General features: G+C 40.1%; 1 protein-coding gene across 3 annotated transcripts; it reads left to right on the top strand.

Moving 5' to 3' along the window:
- Positions 1 to 72: 72 nt before the first annotated feature.
- trappc11 (trafficking protein particle complex subunit 11) lies at positions 73 to 16743 on the top strand. 3 transcript variants are annotated; one of them, XM_029512813.1, is made up of 30 exons: positions 73 to 166; positions 1475 to 1703; positions 1855 to 2024; positions 2518 to 2588; positions 2709 to 2853; positions 4434 to 4533; positions 4668 to 4741; positions 5121 to 5217; positions 5667 to 5800; positions 6753 to 6894; positions 7220 to 7313; positions 7405 to 7484; positions 7941 to 8019; positions 8791 to 8845; positions 9049 to 9194; positions 10281 to 10342; positions 10474 to 10606; positions 10817 to 10947; positions 11236 to 11361; positions 11509 to 11702; positions 11793 to 11941; positions 12095 to 12216; positions 12330 to 12449; positions 12719 to 12784; positions 12886 to 13042; positions 13956 to 14067; positions 14303 to 14394; positions 14706 to 14839; positions 16184 to 16351; positions 16439 to 16743. In XM_029512813.1, exons 2-30 carry the CDS (start codon positions 1500 to 1502, stop codon positions 16481 to 16483), a joined length of 3402 nt encoding a protein of 1133 aa, XP_029368673.1. In that variant the 5' UTR covers positions 73 to 166; positions 1475 to 1499; the 3' UTR covers positions 16484 to 16743. The 3 variants fall into 3 exon arrangements, with proteins under 3 accessions (XP_029368673.1, XP_029368675.1, XP_029368674.1); XM_029512815.1 differs by having other exon boundaries at positions 2739 to 2853; XM_029512814.1 differs by having other exon boundaries at positions 105 to 166; positions 1479 to 1703.
- The last annotated feature ends 346 nt before the right edge of the window (positions 16744 to 17089 follow it).

The following is a 17089-nucleotide window of genomic DNA, read 5'->3' on the forward strand; positions in this document are numbered from 1 at the left end:
ATTATTAAGCTGTTTCACAATTTGACAGGTAAAATAACCATTTCATTTTGAATGTCAAACCGGAAGTGTTACATCAGTTTTGCCACAGATAGCTCTTTTGCTAGCGTTATCGTCGTTACCTCAGGATCAGCTGCGGAATTATCTGTTATTTTTTGGCTGTGTCGAGGTTGGTATATTGGTAACTGCCTGTCTAGTGGTAATCAGAATTGAGACTTAGTTCAAACGAAATCGGGTGGCCTAAAATGAAAGCAATACTGACGGTTTATTTGCTTTTTAAATTTGCAATCTCGCCCACGAGCTAACGTTAGCTAATAGCCTTATCTTACAACCACCCGATCTCCTGCACAGCACATTTACTAGTTCACTTAAAGTATGCAGCTGAAGTATGTTGCTGTTTAATGTATCAAATATTTTTTGTTCAGTTTGATTATATTACGTAGTAAATGGAGACGTTATTACGACAACGGCAATGCTAGGATCACTGGGTTATCTCACTTCTGCTTTCGTCTTACTGGTTTCTCTGTTTATGGCTAACAAAAAGTATAACACATCTGCTTTTTGGATACATTGCAGATACTCATTGGTATGAAGTAAAGATAATACCGTGTCGATACATAAGTTAAAGCGACCTAGGTGAGGCTGTTAAGCTTTGGTATGTACGCTGTAAACAAGTGTCAATGTAGCTATTAAATAGCCTTAGAGTGTTCGACTGGTGCTAACTTTAAAGTCATGTGACTAGTTTTAATAAGTCCTCTGTTTGTGAATCGCACACTGAAACAATATTAAGTATTAACTCCGGCTGTCTAAACATTAATCTCCTCTAGTTTAGACAGTTGGAGAACTTGTTTTTGTCGCATGTGTCTTTCTTGCAGTGATTCGTATGCTTTCGAAAAAATAAAAACTTTAGAAAGTTGTAATAAATGAAACAATTGACAAATTCACTTCCCAAAACTAAAAATTATAAAAATCAAAATCAGATTAACCACATTTCTGTTTCTTTTCCAATGGATGAAGTGCTACCCTGCAAGGAAAATACATATTTAAACAGTGAAATTATTTATATTCAAAGTCGTCCCTGTATTCTGTACAAAGAAACAGTATGTACATATGGTGAAACTGTATGTTTATGTTAATAATAAGTATGAATTTAATCTAGAGGGATTGAATGCAGATTTATTTCCAAGGTACACAGCACTCACTGAAGTTGTTGAAACAACAAAAGGGTCAAACATAAAAATAAATTAAGAAAAGAAATGATTTAAATAGCTGGAGCTATATTGTCTAGTCTTTCACTCTTGCATACAGAATTCTTGGAAGTTGCTCTACTCTTGAACTCCGGTATTTTCATCAAGGGGGTTCTTCACGCTGGGAGTTGTGTGTGGTCCACCTGTAGGGATGTCGTTCTGTGCTATAGTGCTATATAAATAAATAAAGTTTAAGTTTGAATTTTGTGACGTTGCTCTGTCCTTTGCAGAAAGGTTCATTGTTGAACCACCATAATGACAGTTTCCCAGTGGGAGCTTCCTCCTGAACTATGTTGTCGACCCATGGCGTTTGTAGCGCTAACTGGTTTGGATGTGGTATACAATGCTGTGCACCGAGCCATCTGGGATGCCTTTTGCGCTAACCGTCGAGCAGACAGAGTTCCCATCTCTTTCAAAGTGCTCCCAGGAGACCATGAGTATCCCAAATGTCGCACTAAGGTAAGTGAATAATGTAGATGTCCAATGAAAGATGACATGAAATTGGTATATAGCCTTTGCATTTGCTCATATACAGATTAGTCAGATTACTGTGTGCATCTGAAAACAACCAAATCAAAAGTATTCTCAAACAGCTGTATGCTCTCTGTAGCGAACATCATATGAGTGGTACATCCCCAAAGGCATTCTGAAAACTGGATGGATGAATAAACATCTGAACCTGGTGCCTGCTCTGGTGGTTCTCTTTTATGAACTGGACTGGGATGACCCACAGTGGAAAGAGAAACAATCTGAATGTGCTACTAAAGTGGAGATTGTCAGGTGGGTGAACATTTTTTGCATTCAGAGGAACAGAGGAAGTGGCGAGAGCAAGTAGCTGACTTTTACACTGTTCTTGTTGAGGCCTCTGAACAGTTTGTCTTGTGTGTGTCTCTCTGTTCTAGACATTCAAGATGGTTTGTCAGTTTTGATCTCTCCCGGTTTTTGTCAAGTACAATTCATATATTCACTTTAAGCATTTGTATTCAATTTTAGTAAGCAGTTGCGTTAGCATTGGTACAGTCCCTATTAAGCCCCTTAAATGCAAATAAAGTCGTGACTTTGATGGAACTGTTTTTGAATCATATTAAGGTGTTCTTCACTTGGGTCAGTACTAAAGTCTCTGACATTTGCACAGTTCCACAGATAAATGTGCATAAACTGGGAGCAGCCTGGGTTTTATATACCAAACACTTTCACACGTTCCTATCAGAAATTATAACCAGAGTAAATTTCACCTACCCTTTTTTTTTTTTATATGTTTGCGTGTGTTCAGGACCAGTCTTCAAGGCAGGAACACCAAGGTGGCTGTGGTTCTAATCCAGAAGAAAACACCTCTGCCTCCAGGTAACAAGTAATTTTAGTTTGCCTGCTCATTGTCACCCCACCCCTCTCAGTCCTAGTGTTTTTTTTCCTTTTTTTTTAAATGCATGCATCTATCTATCTATCTATCTATCTATCTATCAGTCAATCAAAGCTGTCAGTATCCTTCTACAGGAGAGGACCTAGTAGCCTCAGAGAGAGCAGCAGCTCTTTGCAACGCATGTGATCTGTCTGGAAAGAGTCTGTTTGTACTGCCACACACTGACCACTTGGTGGGCTACATTATAAGGTAATGGACAATATTTCAATGTACATTTCCCTCCAAAAGTATTGCAACAATGAGACCAATTCCAGTATTTTTCCTGTTGACTGAAAAAGTATTAGTTAAGACAGAAATGAGACAAGAGATGAGCATTTCATCTTTCATTTCCAGGTATTTAAACCCTTTTCTGATACATAATACACTATCTGATACACAGCGAGAATAGTTTGTAATGGACAACCAAATTTCTAAGAGAAAATATAGACTTAAATAGATTAAAGTGGATAATACTCAATATTTAGATGGAAATCCTTTGCTTACAAAACTCCCATCAATCCTGTGACCCACTGACTCATAAAACTTTTGCATTCTTTCTTTCTCCAGTCCTTTTCGGTTGTGTGTTTTTGGGGGTTACTCCAATCTCTTTAGCAAGTATGCTCTGTAGGGTTTAACTCTGGAGATTGATTTGGCCAGCCCATCTTCCACTTCTGGTCCCCAATCAACTCCTTTTGTTATTTTGGCAGACTGTTTGGGTCATTATTTTACTGTATGACAAAGGATCTCCCAATCAGTTTGGTAACATCTTTCTTTAAATTGGTAGACAACATGTTTTTGTATACTTCTGAGATCATTATGCTACTGCCATAACGAGTTACATCATCAATGAAGATTAATGAGCTCATTCCAGAAGAAGCCATGCAAGTCAAAGCCTTGATATTACCTTCACTGTGTTTCACAGATGAGCTTTTATGATTGGGATTGTGAGGAGATGCTTTCTTTCTCCAAATTTTAGCATTTCCCTCACTTTGGTAGTGGTTAATCATTGGCTCATCGGTCCATAAAACTTTATCCAAGAACTTTTTAAGCTCATCTCTATTTTTTTGCAAACTCCAGCCTTGCCTTCCTATTTTTCTCTGTCTTCTGCGAATAGTAGATTGTGATATCTTCACTTCTGACATCTGAAGGCTGTTGCTGATGCCATTAACAGTTGTTTTATGGCCTTTCTTTACAGCTCTCACAATGTTTGTGTCGTCAGCTGCTGACATCTGTTACTTACTATACCAATGGTTTCTTTCTTCTTCGGGACATTCCAAAAGTTAGTACTGGCTATGGCCAATGTTTATGCAATGGCTCTGATTGATTTCCCATCCTCTCTCAACTTCACAATTACTTGTTTTTCACCCATAGACAGCTCTCTGGTTTCCATATTCGTTACAACTCTAATTATAAATGCTGTCTGCACAGGCAAATCCCAAATCTAAAACTAAACGAAAACATTCAGCACTATTTAGTGTTTAAATAATCAAGGTAATAAAACAGACCTGACCACATGTTCCAATACTTTTGCTCATATAAAGAACAAAATGTGCTGTCTTTTAAGTTGTGTATCCGATCCAGATGTAAATACCTGGAAATTAAAGCTGGAATGTTGAGCTCTTGTCTCATATTCATCTTTTGATGTCATACCCAAATGTATTCAGTCTCCAGAAAAATAAAGGAATTGGCCTCACTGTTGGAATACATTTGGAGGGGAGTGTAGCATCACCACAAGTGGAGTAGGGAGGCAAAATTAAAGTTTCACTCAGAGGATGTCTGTGATCCTGCAGGCTGGAGAATGCCTTCTATGAACATGCTCAGACATACTACTACACTGAGATTCGCCGTGTCAAGTCACACAAGGAGTTCCTCAACAAGACAACTCATCAGGTATATACATACAAACTCTACCTGCTTGTTGTGTGTAGGGAAAATTATGATTCAGCATAACCGCAAACTACCCCAATGTAACATTTATTCCACATAATATGCAATTAAATGTCAAATTCATCTCTATGTTCCAGCTGCTGTTTGTCAGACACCAGTTTAAAATTGCTTTCTTCAGTGAGCTGAAACAGGACACACAGAACGCTCTCAAGTGAGTCTGAGGCTACAGCTTCACGATTTACTGTAATCAGCTCCTTGGAGAACCTTAGACAATAGGGGTGTAAGGAAACCACTTTGAAAGTTACTAAATGTAACTTAGGTTTGTTTTACATTGACAGAGTAAGAAAATCACCAGAATCACTCGGATTGTTTATTGTGATCATACTTTAAGAGCGTGTTAGCCACCAGCACTAATATGATAGGTCATTGACTCCTGATACATACAGTGTATGGAGCCTTCATCCTCACAGACTATGAAACTTTTTCCATTCAGTCTTTTCAGACAAAAGCTGTGTCTTGAGAAGTGTGAAACATTTTTATATTCTAGCTCTTAAGTATGAGCTTGTATCTATGAGTGTTTGTCTCCATAGGTATTATAGAACTGCGTACAGTCTTGTTCATGAGCTCAGATCCCATGAGACCAACATGTTGGAGATCAAAACTATGTCTGGATTCATCAACTATAAGGTACGTGGCTGTTGAAGTCACAGGTGTTCGGGTTGGCTGTGACCTTCACTCAGTCACAGTGTGTGGGCAGTGGAAAACATTCACAACACTGCAGTAATATCATAAACATTGATTACGGTTAAGATTAGCGTTGTTATACCTTTGCATAGGCATTACAAATTTTTATATTAATGCACTTCTGGTTATTGTACCAAGTGCCCCAAACCTGGAAAACCCAAAATGCTGTGCTACCATTATCTTTTTGGTGAATGGTGGATCCTCTGGAAAGTTTCCATTTCCTTAAGTCAGGTGTGTAAAGATTTGAGAAGTTGTAGACTGTTTTTCTTTATTATTACATAAAATTTACCCAGAGGAAGCAAAACTATCTTAAAAACTAGTGATTCCCATATGTGTAAAACAAACTCTTTCTGTCATTGTCCCTTCATAGCCGTCCTTTTCTGTTTCTTCAGATCTGTCGTCTATGTTTCCAGCACAATACTCCTCTGGATGCCATAGCTCAGTTCAGGAAGCACATCGACTTGTGTAAAAAGAAGATTGGCAGTGCTGAACTGTCTTTTGAACATGCAGCATGGATGTCTAAACAGTAAGATAGAATGACAAACATTAAATTATATGCATGCCTGCAAATCTGTACACAATGTAACAATTACTGGTATAAAGCACAGACAAATACTCCTGTTGCTGACAAGGAGAACCGACTCTTTCAAACCACAATATACATACATACATACAGTACCAATCACATGTTAGCGGTTTAATATCTTACCTCAAACAAATGCTGGTGAAGAGCTACACTTAATGAAGAAGCATGTAACTTTGTGACCAGTGACCGGGGATGGAGTGTTTCTGAAACTGCAGATCTCCTGGATTTTCATTCCCAACAGTCTAGAGTTTTGAGTTAGAAAACCCATGTTTAACATAGAGCATTACCATAATGCTGCTGCTCTATGTTAATGAGAGAGGTCAGGGTTCAAGAGGGAATGCACAGACTTGTTGGAGCTGGCAGAAAAGCCACAGTGAATGCACATAAAGATGAATGCCTGGTCTCCATTTCTGGTCCTCATCATTAATTTTCAAACCAGATAGGTTAATCGTGCTGTTGTTATTCCGTTAATACTTTCAAGTTGTGAGTGTCAAGAAGCCATGAACGCCGAAAAGATTGACATAAGTCGGCTTATTCCACTGTATTCATGTTATGGAGGTGCTTTGCATTGAACAAAGAAGTACTGCTTGCATGTATGATAAATTTTATATAGCCAATTGTTTTTAGGTCCATGCCATTTTCATTGGATTTGTGCAGGTACAGTTGTAATATACACACTGTTTAAAAATGGGACCTCAAACCTCAATCCAATAAACCACCTTTGGGATGTGGTTGAAGGTGGATTTGTAGCATTACTCATTGTATAAATGGGCATGAATGATGTAAACTAGTCAACATAGAGCAAAGTCATTCTAATTTGGTACAATTGTCTAGTCATTATCTCGGCTCAGGACAGTAGCTCTTCCTTTCTCTTATGTGCATTTATTGTCAGGTTCCAGTCATTTGGTGATCTTTTTGATGAAGCAATAAAACTGGGTCTGACAGCCATCCAGACCCAGAACCCTGGTTTCTACTATCAGCAGGCTGCCTGTTTCAGCCAGGAGAGAAAACAGCTGGCACAGCAGCTTTGTCAGGTGACAACAATCTCTCAAACTGTAACTACCTATAATACTAAGTACTGCATATCGTAATTTACCTCCCCTCCTACGACACTGGTTTTATGATTCCAGTAATACTACGTGTGCTAATATGCTAGTGCTACCATGGATTTACACACAGTTTAATTCCATCAGGACAGGAAAAGTGTATACACTACATCTTTTGCTTCATGTTTATTTTTGTTAGTTCTAAGTAAATCAGTCAAAACACATTTAATTAACCACGTTAAACCTGACATGAATGACCAATGCTACCCTAGCAATATAAACTAAATGATCAATCTGTGGTTTCTGGTTCTAGGCTGCAGTGAATTATCCCTCCCCTGACCCACTGGACACTCAGAGTGGAGGATTGGACTTCTATGGGCAGAGACCATGGAGACAAGGACACCAGAGTAGGCACAAAAGAGAAGGATATCAGCATCATCATAGCATTAAGTAATGTCAGAAATGTATGGTGAAAACATTAACTGTTGTTGTTTGTAGGTATTGATCCTCCGGATGGAGAGAAGGAAAAGACTGGGATTCTAGCCCTTCAGAATAAAGAGATAGATGTTGCACATTCTGTAAGTGTACATACCTCAAACACAGCTGTGGCCATACTGGGCCATACTGGGCCTAACTGCTAGTTTTGCCCTTTGTTTTTCGGGACAGAAGTTAAAATGTAATCTCCTATGTTATGAATTCTTATAGTATTCTAATTTCTATCTGTTACCTTGTCTTCTTTTTTGGGGGTGGATGGGGGAAGTGGGGACGGTAACAGAGTATAAAAATCCTAACCCTACACATTAAGACTTTACATACCAGCAAATGTACAATCATCAAACTGAACATTGAGTATGTCTGTTTAATCTGAAAAAGAAAGATTTTGGGAGCATATCGCAGTAGTAATCCAGGGTACAGGGAGCATACCAATTTGGTTCCTATTTCCTGAGAGGCTGTTGAAGATTCATTTTGCATTTAGTGTGTCTCCACAGCCACTTTTAGGCGGTGTATTAAAAAGTGATCTTCTCTTGGAACAGGAACTGATTATAGCTCTTCTCAGCAACGCTGTTGCCCAGTTCAAAAAGTACAAGTGTCCCCGAATGAAAAGTCACCTCAGTGAGTATCATTATGTTGTCTTGATCACTACAGGTCAATTACCACTACAAGGGTTCAAATAATCTAGAGCTAATGAGTGCTGAAATTCATTGTTACTGTTATTTTTTAACCACTTTTACAGCCACTGTCAATTTGTACTGTATTGTCTTTTCATATAAAGACATTCATACTTGAAATTATCATGATAATGTACTAAAGCACCTTTGTAAATGATTCTTCCTTATTTTGTCAGTACCCATCGTTTGTTTCTACATTACTGCATCAATACACAGATTTCTCATAGGATAAAGTGATGAAGTGATTTTATGTCCTAAAGATCAAAGGTCCAAATGTCAATGTCAATGTGAAATCATTCAGCATAAACTCATTGGGTCACTTTTGTAATTTAAGAAGGAGAGACTGTGACCATATTTGCTGCAAATTGGCTTGTTGTGTAAACCTACAACAATGAGGTGTGAATATAATTTCAAAACTTTATCCTGTGCAGCTCTTTAAAGACAGAGATCAAAATGCCCGTTAAAGTTTTCCAAACAACCTCCACAGGAGATACTACAACAGTATGTGTCTCAAAGCCCACTTTTTACCACGATGACATGCACACACAAGCACACAGGCATAGCAGCTCTGCTGTTGCCACTACTGAAAATAGCTAGGGTTTCAGGTAGAGATTTTTTTTTTTTTAGTCACACGGTCATCTACTTGCTGTTATGATTGGTAATCTGTTGTTAAACATTTCTTGTACACTGTCTTTCCTTTTTGTCTGTGTGCTAGTGGTGCAGATGGGGGAGGAGTACTACCATGCCAAAGACTACACCAAAGCCCTGAAGTAAGGAACAATACTGAAGTAGTAGCTTTTTACTGAGAGGAGTGTCTCTGGTAATTGCAGTATGGATAAGTTTATACAGTAAATGGTGATATGTGAGCAGCCAGTCTTACATTGATCAGATAAGTGCTTTGTGGAGTTTTTACACTTACCTGTGTGTGTGTGTGTGTGTGTGTGTGTGTGTGTGTGTGTGTGTGTACGTTCAGGCTGTTGGACTATGTGATGTGTGACTATCGTACAGAGCGATGGTGGGGACTCCTGACAGCCATATTGATCACAGCTCTGCGCTGTGCCTATTTGATGGCCAGTGTTAAAGACTACATCATATACTGCATGGAACTTCTGGGTAGAGGTAAGCAATATGGCTCCACCCTAATACAGAACCATCATTAAACACCAATCTCATCCACTTTCTGTTTGTTTGAAGCAGTGACAATATCAGTGATTGTTAACTTAGCTTAGTTAACTTAAAATGTTACATCAGCTGTTTTCGCCTGATGTCGCATCCCAGTGTTTATGCCACTGTGAAACTTTTTTTAAGATTAAGTTTGTGTCAGGACATAGACAGACAGGAAGTGGAGCCAAGAGCAGGGGAATGAAATACAGAAAAATCAGCTGTGAATCAAATCAAGCATTGGCCTGCAGAGTATGTGTGCCTGTATTATATGCTCCCCAACAACCCAGCAATCGGGGGCTCCAATTTGGTGCATGGTGGTCAGGAACTGACTCATATATATTAGGTTTGGATCTGACCTCATAGCTGATACCCCTCCTCTTCATCCCACAGCACAGTCCCTCTAATCACCTGGGGACAGATTCTCCAATCTTTTCTTAAGTCGCAATGTCGCAATTTACCCACAACATCCCCCACCCCTCCCCAGAACAACCCATTGGCAAATACACCTATGGTGGACACCTCCCTCAACAGAAACAAAGCAACAAGCCCACATTATAGTAGTCCCCATACCCAGTGTTACAGTATTAATCTTGACTGGTTAGTTACATTAGAGGCTTAAGTTTTCATTGTAGGAATTTTGTCTTAAAATGTTGTCTTAAACTTGAGAATACCATTTATGCTTAAGTGTTTCATTAAGAAGAAACTTACGAAGAAAGTTGAGAAAATACTTTAGAACTTTATTAGAGAATATAAAATTTTCTGTTTTTTATTCTTAATACAGTAATTGGGGAAAAATGGCACTTACGTTTTTTCTTCTGAACAACATTGATGATGATGATTGATCTGTCTGAAGTTATTGTCTCAGGTGTCAGAACTCACAAAGTGATATCATGACAAAACACAATTGACTATCAGCAGTTTGACTCCAGAAATATCCGAATATAAAGCATCCTTGGTTTACAACCTAATATTAATATCATTAACAGCATATAAAGCTCAGTGAACTCTGGAAAAGCTAATGATATACCATCTTTTTTCTAGCTTCAACATTGAAGGAGGAACAAAAGGGGAGAATTGAGAAGAATTTCTTCAAAGTTCTGATGGTGAGTGGACAGAATGTGCAGAATCATTCAGTGAGACTATGATTGACATGGATTGTCCGTCAGTTACTATATGTTGTCTGATCACCCAGGATTCCCTGTTTTCGAGTGTCAGTGTCTTTCTTTTCCATCAGAACGAAGTTCCAGACCCTGAGCCAGACTGTGATCCGTCTTCTGTTGCGGTAGCCAGGTCGCTGTGGAATGACTGCATTGCTTTAGCAGCATCTAATGAATTCACCATAGAAGTGCAGGACTACATACCATTTAGTTAGTATTTAAACTTTTGCTCATAGAATCTGTAAAACAATACACTTGTTAATTGACGTCTACCTTGAGGTGAGAAGATAATGACAACAGTAATGAGTTGTATGTTGTTAAAAGACACAGCTGCCTTCTTGTATCACAGTGACATCGATGTGTAAATCTATTTAATGAGAACTCAGGTGTTTGTAACCTTCCTTCTCTCTCCAATTCCAGTTCAGTGTAAGGCCAAGTTCTGCTCTCCTAGCTTCCATATAGACCAGCCCATCCAACTGCAGGTCTTCCTCCGCGCTGACTGTCCTCATCCAGTGCCACTGAACAAGTTGGCCATTAGCCTCAGTAATCAGGTACACACAAAAAATGCATGACCTCAGGTGAAAAAAATTAACTTGTGTGTTCTGTGGATAATCCCCATGTGTTGTGTTTCGTGTGTTCATGCAGAGGACACTTAGAGCCAAACGTATAACGTCTTTCATCTCCAAAGGAGCACAATTAAAATAATAAGGATATATAAAAAAAAAAAAAAAAAACCTATAGATTTAAAGCTCTGTGATGGACTGGCAACCTGTCCAGGTTGTACCCTACCCTCACCCAATGTTACCATCTTTATCTTCCTAATGATTCTGTGTCTGTAGGAGTACAACCAGTGGTGTGTGGTGGAGTCATTGGCTCAGGAGACCATGAGCTTGTTGCCAAGGGCAACCAAATGCTTCAACTTCAGATTTGTAGCAAAGAGTGAAGATGTTGGCAAGAAGATCGAGGTAAGTGTGGTCAAGATACATATTTTTGCACCTTTGAATTCTTAGGCTTAAGTTAGGTTAAGGGGTTAAGGAGTGTGTCTTCACAAAGAAATACAAGAGAGTGTGTGAGAGAACGACTAAACTAGCTTCTGCCTGTGTTTGTTTCAGATGACAGGTATTGAGGTGATGCTGGGCAGGGACAATGGCCGCTGCGTGTTTCTGACCTGGAGAGGGGCAGGTGGAGACATTGCCTCCCACCATGAAGCCTTGCAGGCCACCAGATCCTCACGCCGATGGGGACGAGGATTTGAGATGCGGCCCGAGCTGGACTGGGACAGCCTTCTCATCCAGCACAGTACCATGTGAGGCCCAGGTCCTACAGTCAGTGTCGCTTTGCAGAGATACCAACAGTGAGATATGTTCAGGTGGTTGGTTTGTTTTTGTGTGTCCAGGATCATCTCCAGACTCCCAAAGTTATCTGTTCAGCTAAGCCACCAGCCTCCTGCTCTTATCCATGAACTGTACCGCATTAGCGTCACTATCGAATCACAAGAGGAGGGCGTGGCCAAAGATGTCACACTGACAGCAGGCCTCAAACCAGGTACACTGTGATAATTGGCTAGCAAAGCCACTGTTGTAGCACAAATATCCAACTGTGAGCCCTTGTCAGATTTAGAAACTTTCATTCACCACAGTAATGTTGTTGTTATTTTAGACATAGCTACATAATTTACCTGGTGATTGGTCTGCTCAGGCCAAGATGCCATTCTAGGACAGTCCACACATGTGACCCTGGATGGCACAAAGGTGTGTGATGACACCACACTGGCTCTTCTGCCAGATGTCCCACTAGGAGACCTGAACTCAGGCACAAAGGTACAGACACATTCCCAAAACATGTTTCAGCCAGTTTCCACCATTTTCAGCCATCTTCAGTCTACCCACAGTGAAAAACTTGCAACTCCATTTTTGCCTACTTTGGTGTTTAGTTGGAGAGAAGTGTCTATGTGAGGTGTCGGTCGACTGGGCCAAGGGTGTTCCTGTTCCATGTGGCCTACAGCATTGATACAACAGTTGAAGGACAACAGATTGTATGCAAATGTCACAAGGTAGAGAATGTGGTTACCAGTCTGGCACAGGTCTCCCTTCTGTGGATGTCTCTTGCTTCTGTTGCTATATCAAAAAGGTCCAGGGTCAACTCTGACATTATTTTGTTCTGTAAACACTCATGGTCAATATTCTGTGGTGAAACTCTGGGTGGGTATATAGTCACCATGTTTCTTTTAATTTGATTGGCTGGTAGAGGTAGATTTATTTTAGATGGTCAGTAGTTTGTGTCTTCTGTAGTTCATTCTTCTCTTGGTCTCTTGTCTTCCAGGATGAAACTGTTACCATAGAAACAGTGGTCCCATTTGAAGTGTCTGCCAAGTTTGTATCCACTAAGGTGAGTAGCTGAAACAGATCAGGGGCACAGTGTGTGTGTGTGTGTGTGTGTGTATTCTTCTTATCCATTTCTCGTCACTGACTTGTGGCTGTGTGTTCCAGTTTGAGCCTCTGGACCAGGTGGCAATAGACATTCCCTTCATGTTGATGACAGACATTTTCTCCACATCTCCCTGGCCTCTTGTGTTGGCCTCCTCATGTCTTCAGCTCCTCACTATGACCAGCAACACACCACAGCTTCAGTCGCAGTTAGAGGAAGGTACAGAACTTAAATTACTCCAGCACTGTTCCAGATCTCCGGCAAGTGTCAGTGGAATGCGATTAAAAAAACAATCAACATAAAAATAATTAAAAACTTGTTGATGCGGGATATTGTCAGGTTTGAGCAGCCAGTTGAGTTCTCCTACCAATGAGTAACACTAGCCAATCAGAGGTGGGGTGGGTCTTGGAAACCTCAGTTGAGGTGCCAATGCATTCTGAACAAAAAATTATCTCTGAGTTGTCAAACTCGGAAATTACTGCTTCCAAAATAAACATAAATGGCTGCTGCACATATTTTAGTGCTCACAAAATAGTGGAAATATGCCAAACTTATTTTTTCTCCTCTGAGTTAACCTGTAGCCTAAATACTATGATATTGGAAGTCAGAAATTTCCGAGTTGTAACATAGAATTCTCAGCTCCGAGTTTTTGTGAACGCAGCATCCAAGCTGGCGTGTTTTTCGTCGAAGGCACTGTTGGAGATGATGGAGAGTTTGTGAAGCTAGGGGAAAATGTCCCAACAGCAGACAAAGGACTGAGAAGATGTAGATAAAAGAGAGGGGCAGAGACAACAAGCCTTTTGCTTATTTATTTCCTATTTTGTATTTAGAATTAGAATAAAATAGTTTACTGATACACTGTAACTGTTTACTTGTTTAATAGTTTTTGTATAAATTGTCCTTTACTGAATTAAATAGTTGTTAAATTTAATTTCTAGTTGCTATAATTCCTCAAATTAATTGTCTTGACTGAGTTTCACATTTAACATTATCAACTGTAATTTCTAAATAATCCCCCCTGGAAAAAATTCATGCTCAGGATTTTTTCTTACTTTAAGCCCTGCAAATATTATCTTACACAGCTCCTTACACACAAGTCTCTCATGTAACGTTTTTCTGTGTGTGTTCTTAGTGGTTTTGCAGACGGGTGAATGTGCTAGTGAGTGTTTCTGTCTCCGATGTCCACCACTGACCAACAGCAATAACACGGTGGCTACAGGACAGTACTTGATATCATGGAGGAGGTATTTGCACACACACGCAAATACAGTCACAAGGGGTATAAACAACAACAATTTTATAAAGAAAATAATGCTCAGGAAAATATTTTGGGGAAGACAAAGTTGGCCAAGAGTCTCCCAGTTAAATAGTTATTATAGTTGAATTTGATTTAATTGGATTTAGTTCTGATTTAAACACCTGAGTGAGTTTCCAGCTTGTTTTAAAATGTTTGATCTGTGTTGTAATGTTGTTGGGCAGGAAGCCCTCCAATGCAGGAAGTCCTCTGATCCAGACCACAGTCACTCTCCCTCATGTCATCCTGGAGTCTGTTCCACTGTACATCCATGCTGGTCAGTGACTGCATGTCTTTCGCACTGTCCAGAACAAGGGTCACCAATCCCAGTGTGCAAGGGCTACTGCTGTGCATGTTTCCGATGTTTCCCTGCTCCAACACACCTGATTCAAATGAGTGGCTCCTGATTAGACTTCAGCAGAGCTTGTTGATTACCTGATTGCTTGAGCCCTGGAGCAGGAAAACATCTTAAACATCTTAAATCGAGGACCAGAATTGGTGACCCCTGGTCTCGAAGTTTTACATATTGTATGAACATGTAATATCAGTCAACATGTAGATTTGAGTGATATTTACCATTTGTTATAGATTTACCATCATTTGGTCGGGTCAGAGAATCTCTTCCAGTGCTTTACTACATTGAGAACAGGACTGCTTTGGTGCAGGAGGTGGATATGGCTGTTGAACCCTCTGATGCCTTCATGTTTTCTGGACTCAAACAGGTATCTCAGGTATCAGGTAGCTCTGTTGAAGTGGTAGCTGACCACTTTTAGCGACTCTCCCTCTGTCTGTATGTTACATGTTTTGCTTTGTGTGTTTTTGACCAAGTCCAGGGTGGAGGTGGATCACCACTGAGCTCTGGGTTTTAGCTTTAGTCCTCCTCCCACCGTAGGGAACATTTTGCATAACTATTCCCGCTTTTTTATGCTTTGGATCATCCCTTGGTAGCCACCTCAGATGTTACATTATGACCACTGAATGGTGAAGTGAATAACACTGATTATCTCTTAATCACTATTGGGTGTCATATACATTTCCCATCCCAAAAAGTCACCACCATACAGTGAGTAGCTTCTCATTTCTTAAACAGAAGATACATCCTGTGGTTGTGGAAAAGATGTTAATCTTTCAGAGGGGTCTAATTTTTGGCATGCGTCAAGCAAAGAAAAAAAAAAGGAGTTGGCTGAAACTACTAAAATCAGCTTAAAAACTTTCCAAAGCATTATTGAAAGTTGGAAGCATAGTGCGGAACCATCATCTTTGAGGAGGAAATGTGGTCTAAAACTGTGTTGAGTCATTGAGTGATCGTAATCAGCGATCACTTAACCGCTAGGTGAAAAAGAAAAGTAGAGCTTGCAGCTATGTTTGGGCCATGTTAGTAACAATGATTTGGGCAATGTTCTGCTGGGAAACATGCCATTCATGTTCATGTTACGTTGACACATACCTCCTACCTAAACGTTTCAGACCCTTTACATCCTTTTATGGAAACGACATTCCCTGATGGCTTTGTCCTCTTTCAGCAGAATAATGTGCAGTGCCATCAAGCAAAAATAGTTTGAGCAGCACAAAAACTATTTTGAGGTGTTGACTTGAGCTCCAAATTCCCCAGATCTAAAACCAATCGGGCATCTATAGGATATGCTGGAAAAATAAGTCCGATCCATAGAGGCCAGAGCTTGCAACTTACAGAACTTAAAGGATCTGCTACTAACACATTGGTATCAGATACCACAGCACAACTTTAGGGGTCTAGTGGAGGCCATGCCTCGACGGGTCAGGGATGTTTTTGCATCAAAAGGAAAGCAAACATAATTTTATGCAGTTGTTCATAATGTTATGCTTGATCCGTGTGTAATTGGTTGAACAATTGTGACAAATGTCGAGCTGGGGATCTAGACCTGCCCCTAATGTTATAAAGACTAAAACTGTCCTCAGTTCTGACTTAACTAAAGATTGGAGACCAGTCACAGGTTTTCATACTTTCTTTCATTTCCTGTATTCACTTTGAAATACTGACAGTGTATTCATACTGTCTGTGTCTGTCTGTGCTTGCGTGTGTGTAGGTACGTCTCCGTATCCTGCCTGGCTCAGAGCAGCGAATGCTGTATAACTACTACCCTCTGATGGCTGGTTACCAAACATTGCCCCAGCTCAACATCAGCCTCCCCCGTTGCCCGACTACCAACACACACACACTAAGACGCTTCCTGCCTCAGCGCATCTTTGTGAAGGTAATGTGCACAGATATGCACAGACACACACCTCAGTCAGTATTGTGTGAATGTGAAGGAGTCAAGTGTGCATTTCTTTGTCCTCAGCCTCAGGGTCGACAGCTGGATGACATCTCTATCGCTGCAGCTTGAGAACAACACAAACTGTATATCTGAGAAGAAGCGTTGTGAGTTGTTGAGTTTTCTCAGATGACAATATGGACAGTTTGTTTTATGTGACTCTGTAGAAACACCTGAAAACTGCATGGAACATCATTTGTTTGTGTTCCCTGAAACACTGATGTTCATATTACAGCTAAAAAACCTGTGACCTGTGTTCATATGTCTGGAGAGTGTTATATATTGAAACTGAATGTGATTATGGCTGAATTAAACCCAAGTGACACAAGCTAGCGATGCACCATTAGCATTTGTCATATAAAGTGTATTTATGAGCTGGAAAGCCTGTGACTCCAGTATTTTCACAATGACTGCAGATAAATGAGGTATCGGTAGGTGAAGCTCACCGGTGAAGACACTGGGAAATTAGTGAAGCTTATCTTCAAGGTTGGCCAGAGGACCGAGAGCAAAGGTGTCCAAATCCGGTCCTGGAGGGCCACTGTCCTGCATGTTTTAGATGTTTCCTGCTCCAACACACCGTATTCAAATGAGTGACTCCTGATCAGACTTCAGCAGAGCTTGATGGTGAGCTGATCATTTGAATCAGGTGTATTGGAGTGTGTGTGTGTGTGTGTGTGT

Source organism: Echeneis naucrates, chromosome 10 (assembly GCF_900963305.1).
Source record: "Echeneis naucrates chromosome 10, fEcheNa1.1, whole genome shotgun sequence".
Lineage (NCBI taxonomy): Eukaryota > Metazoa > Chordata > Actinopteri > Carangiformes > Echeneidae > Echeneis > Echeneis naucrates.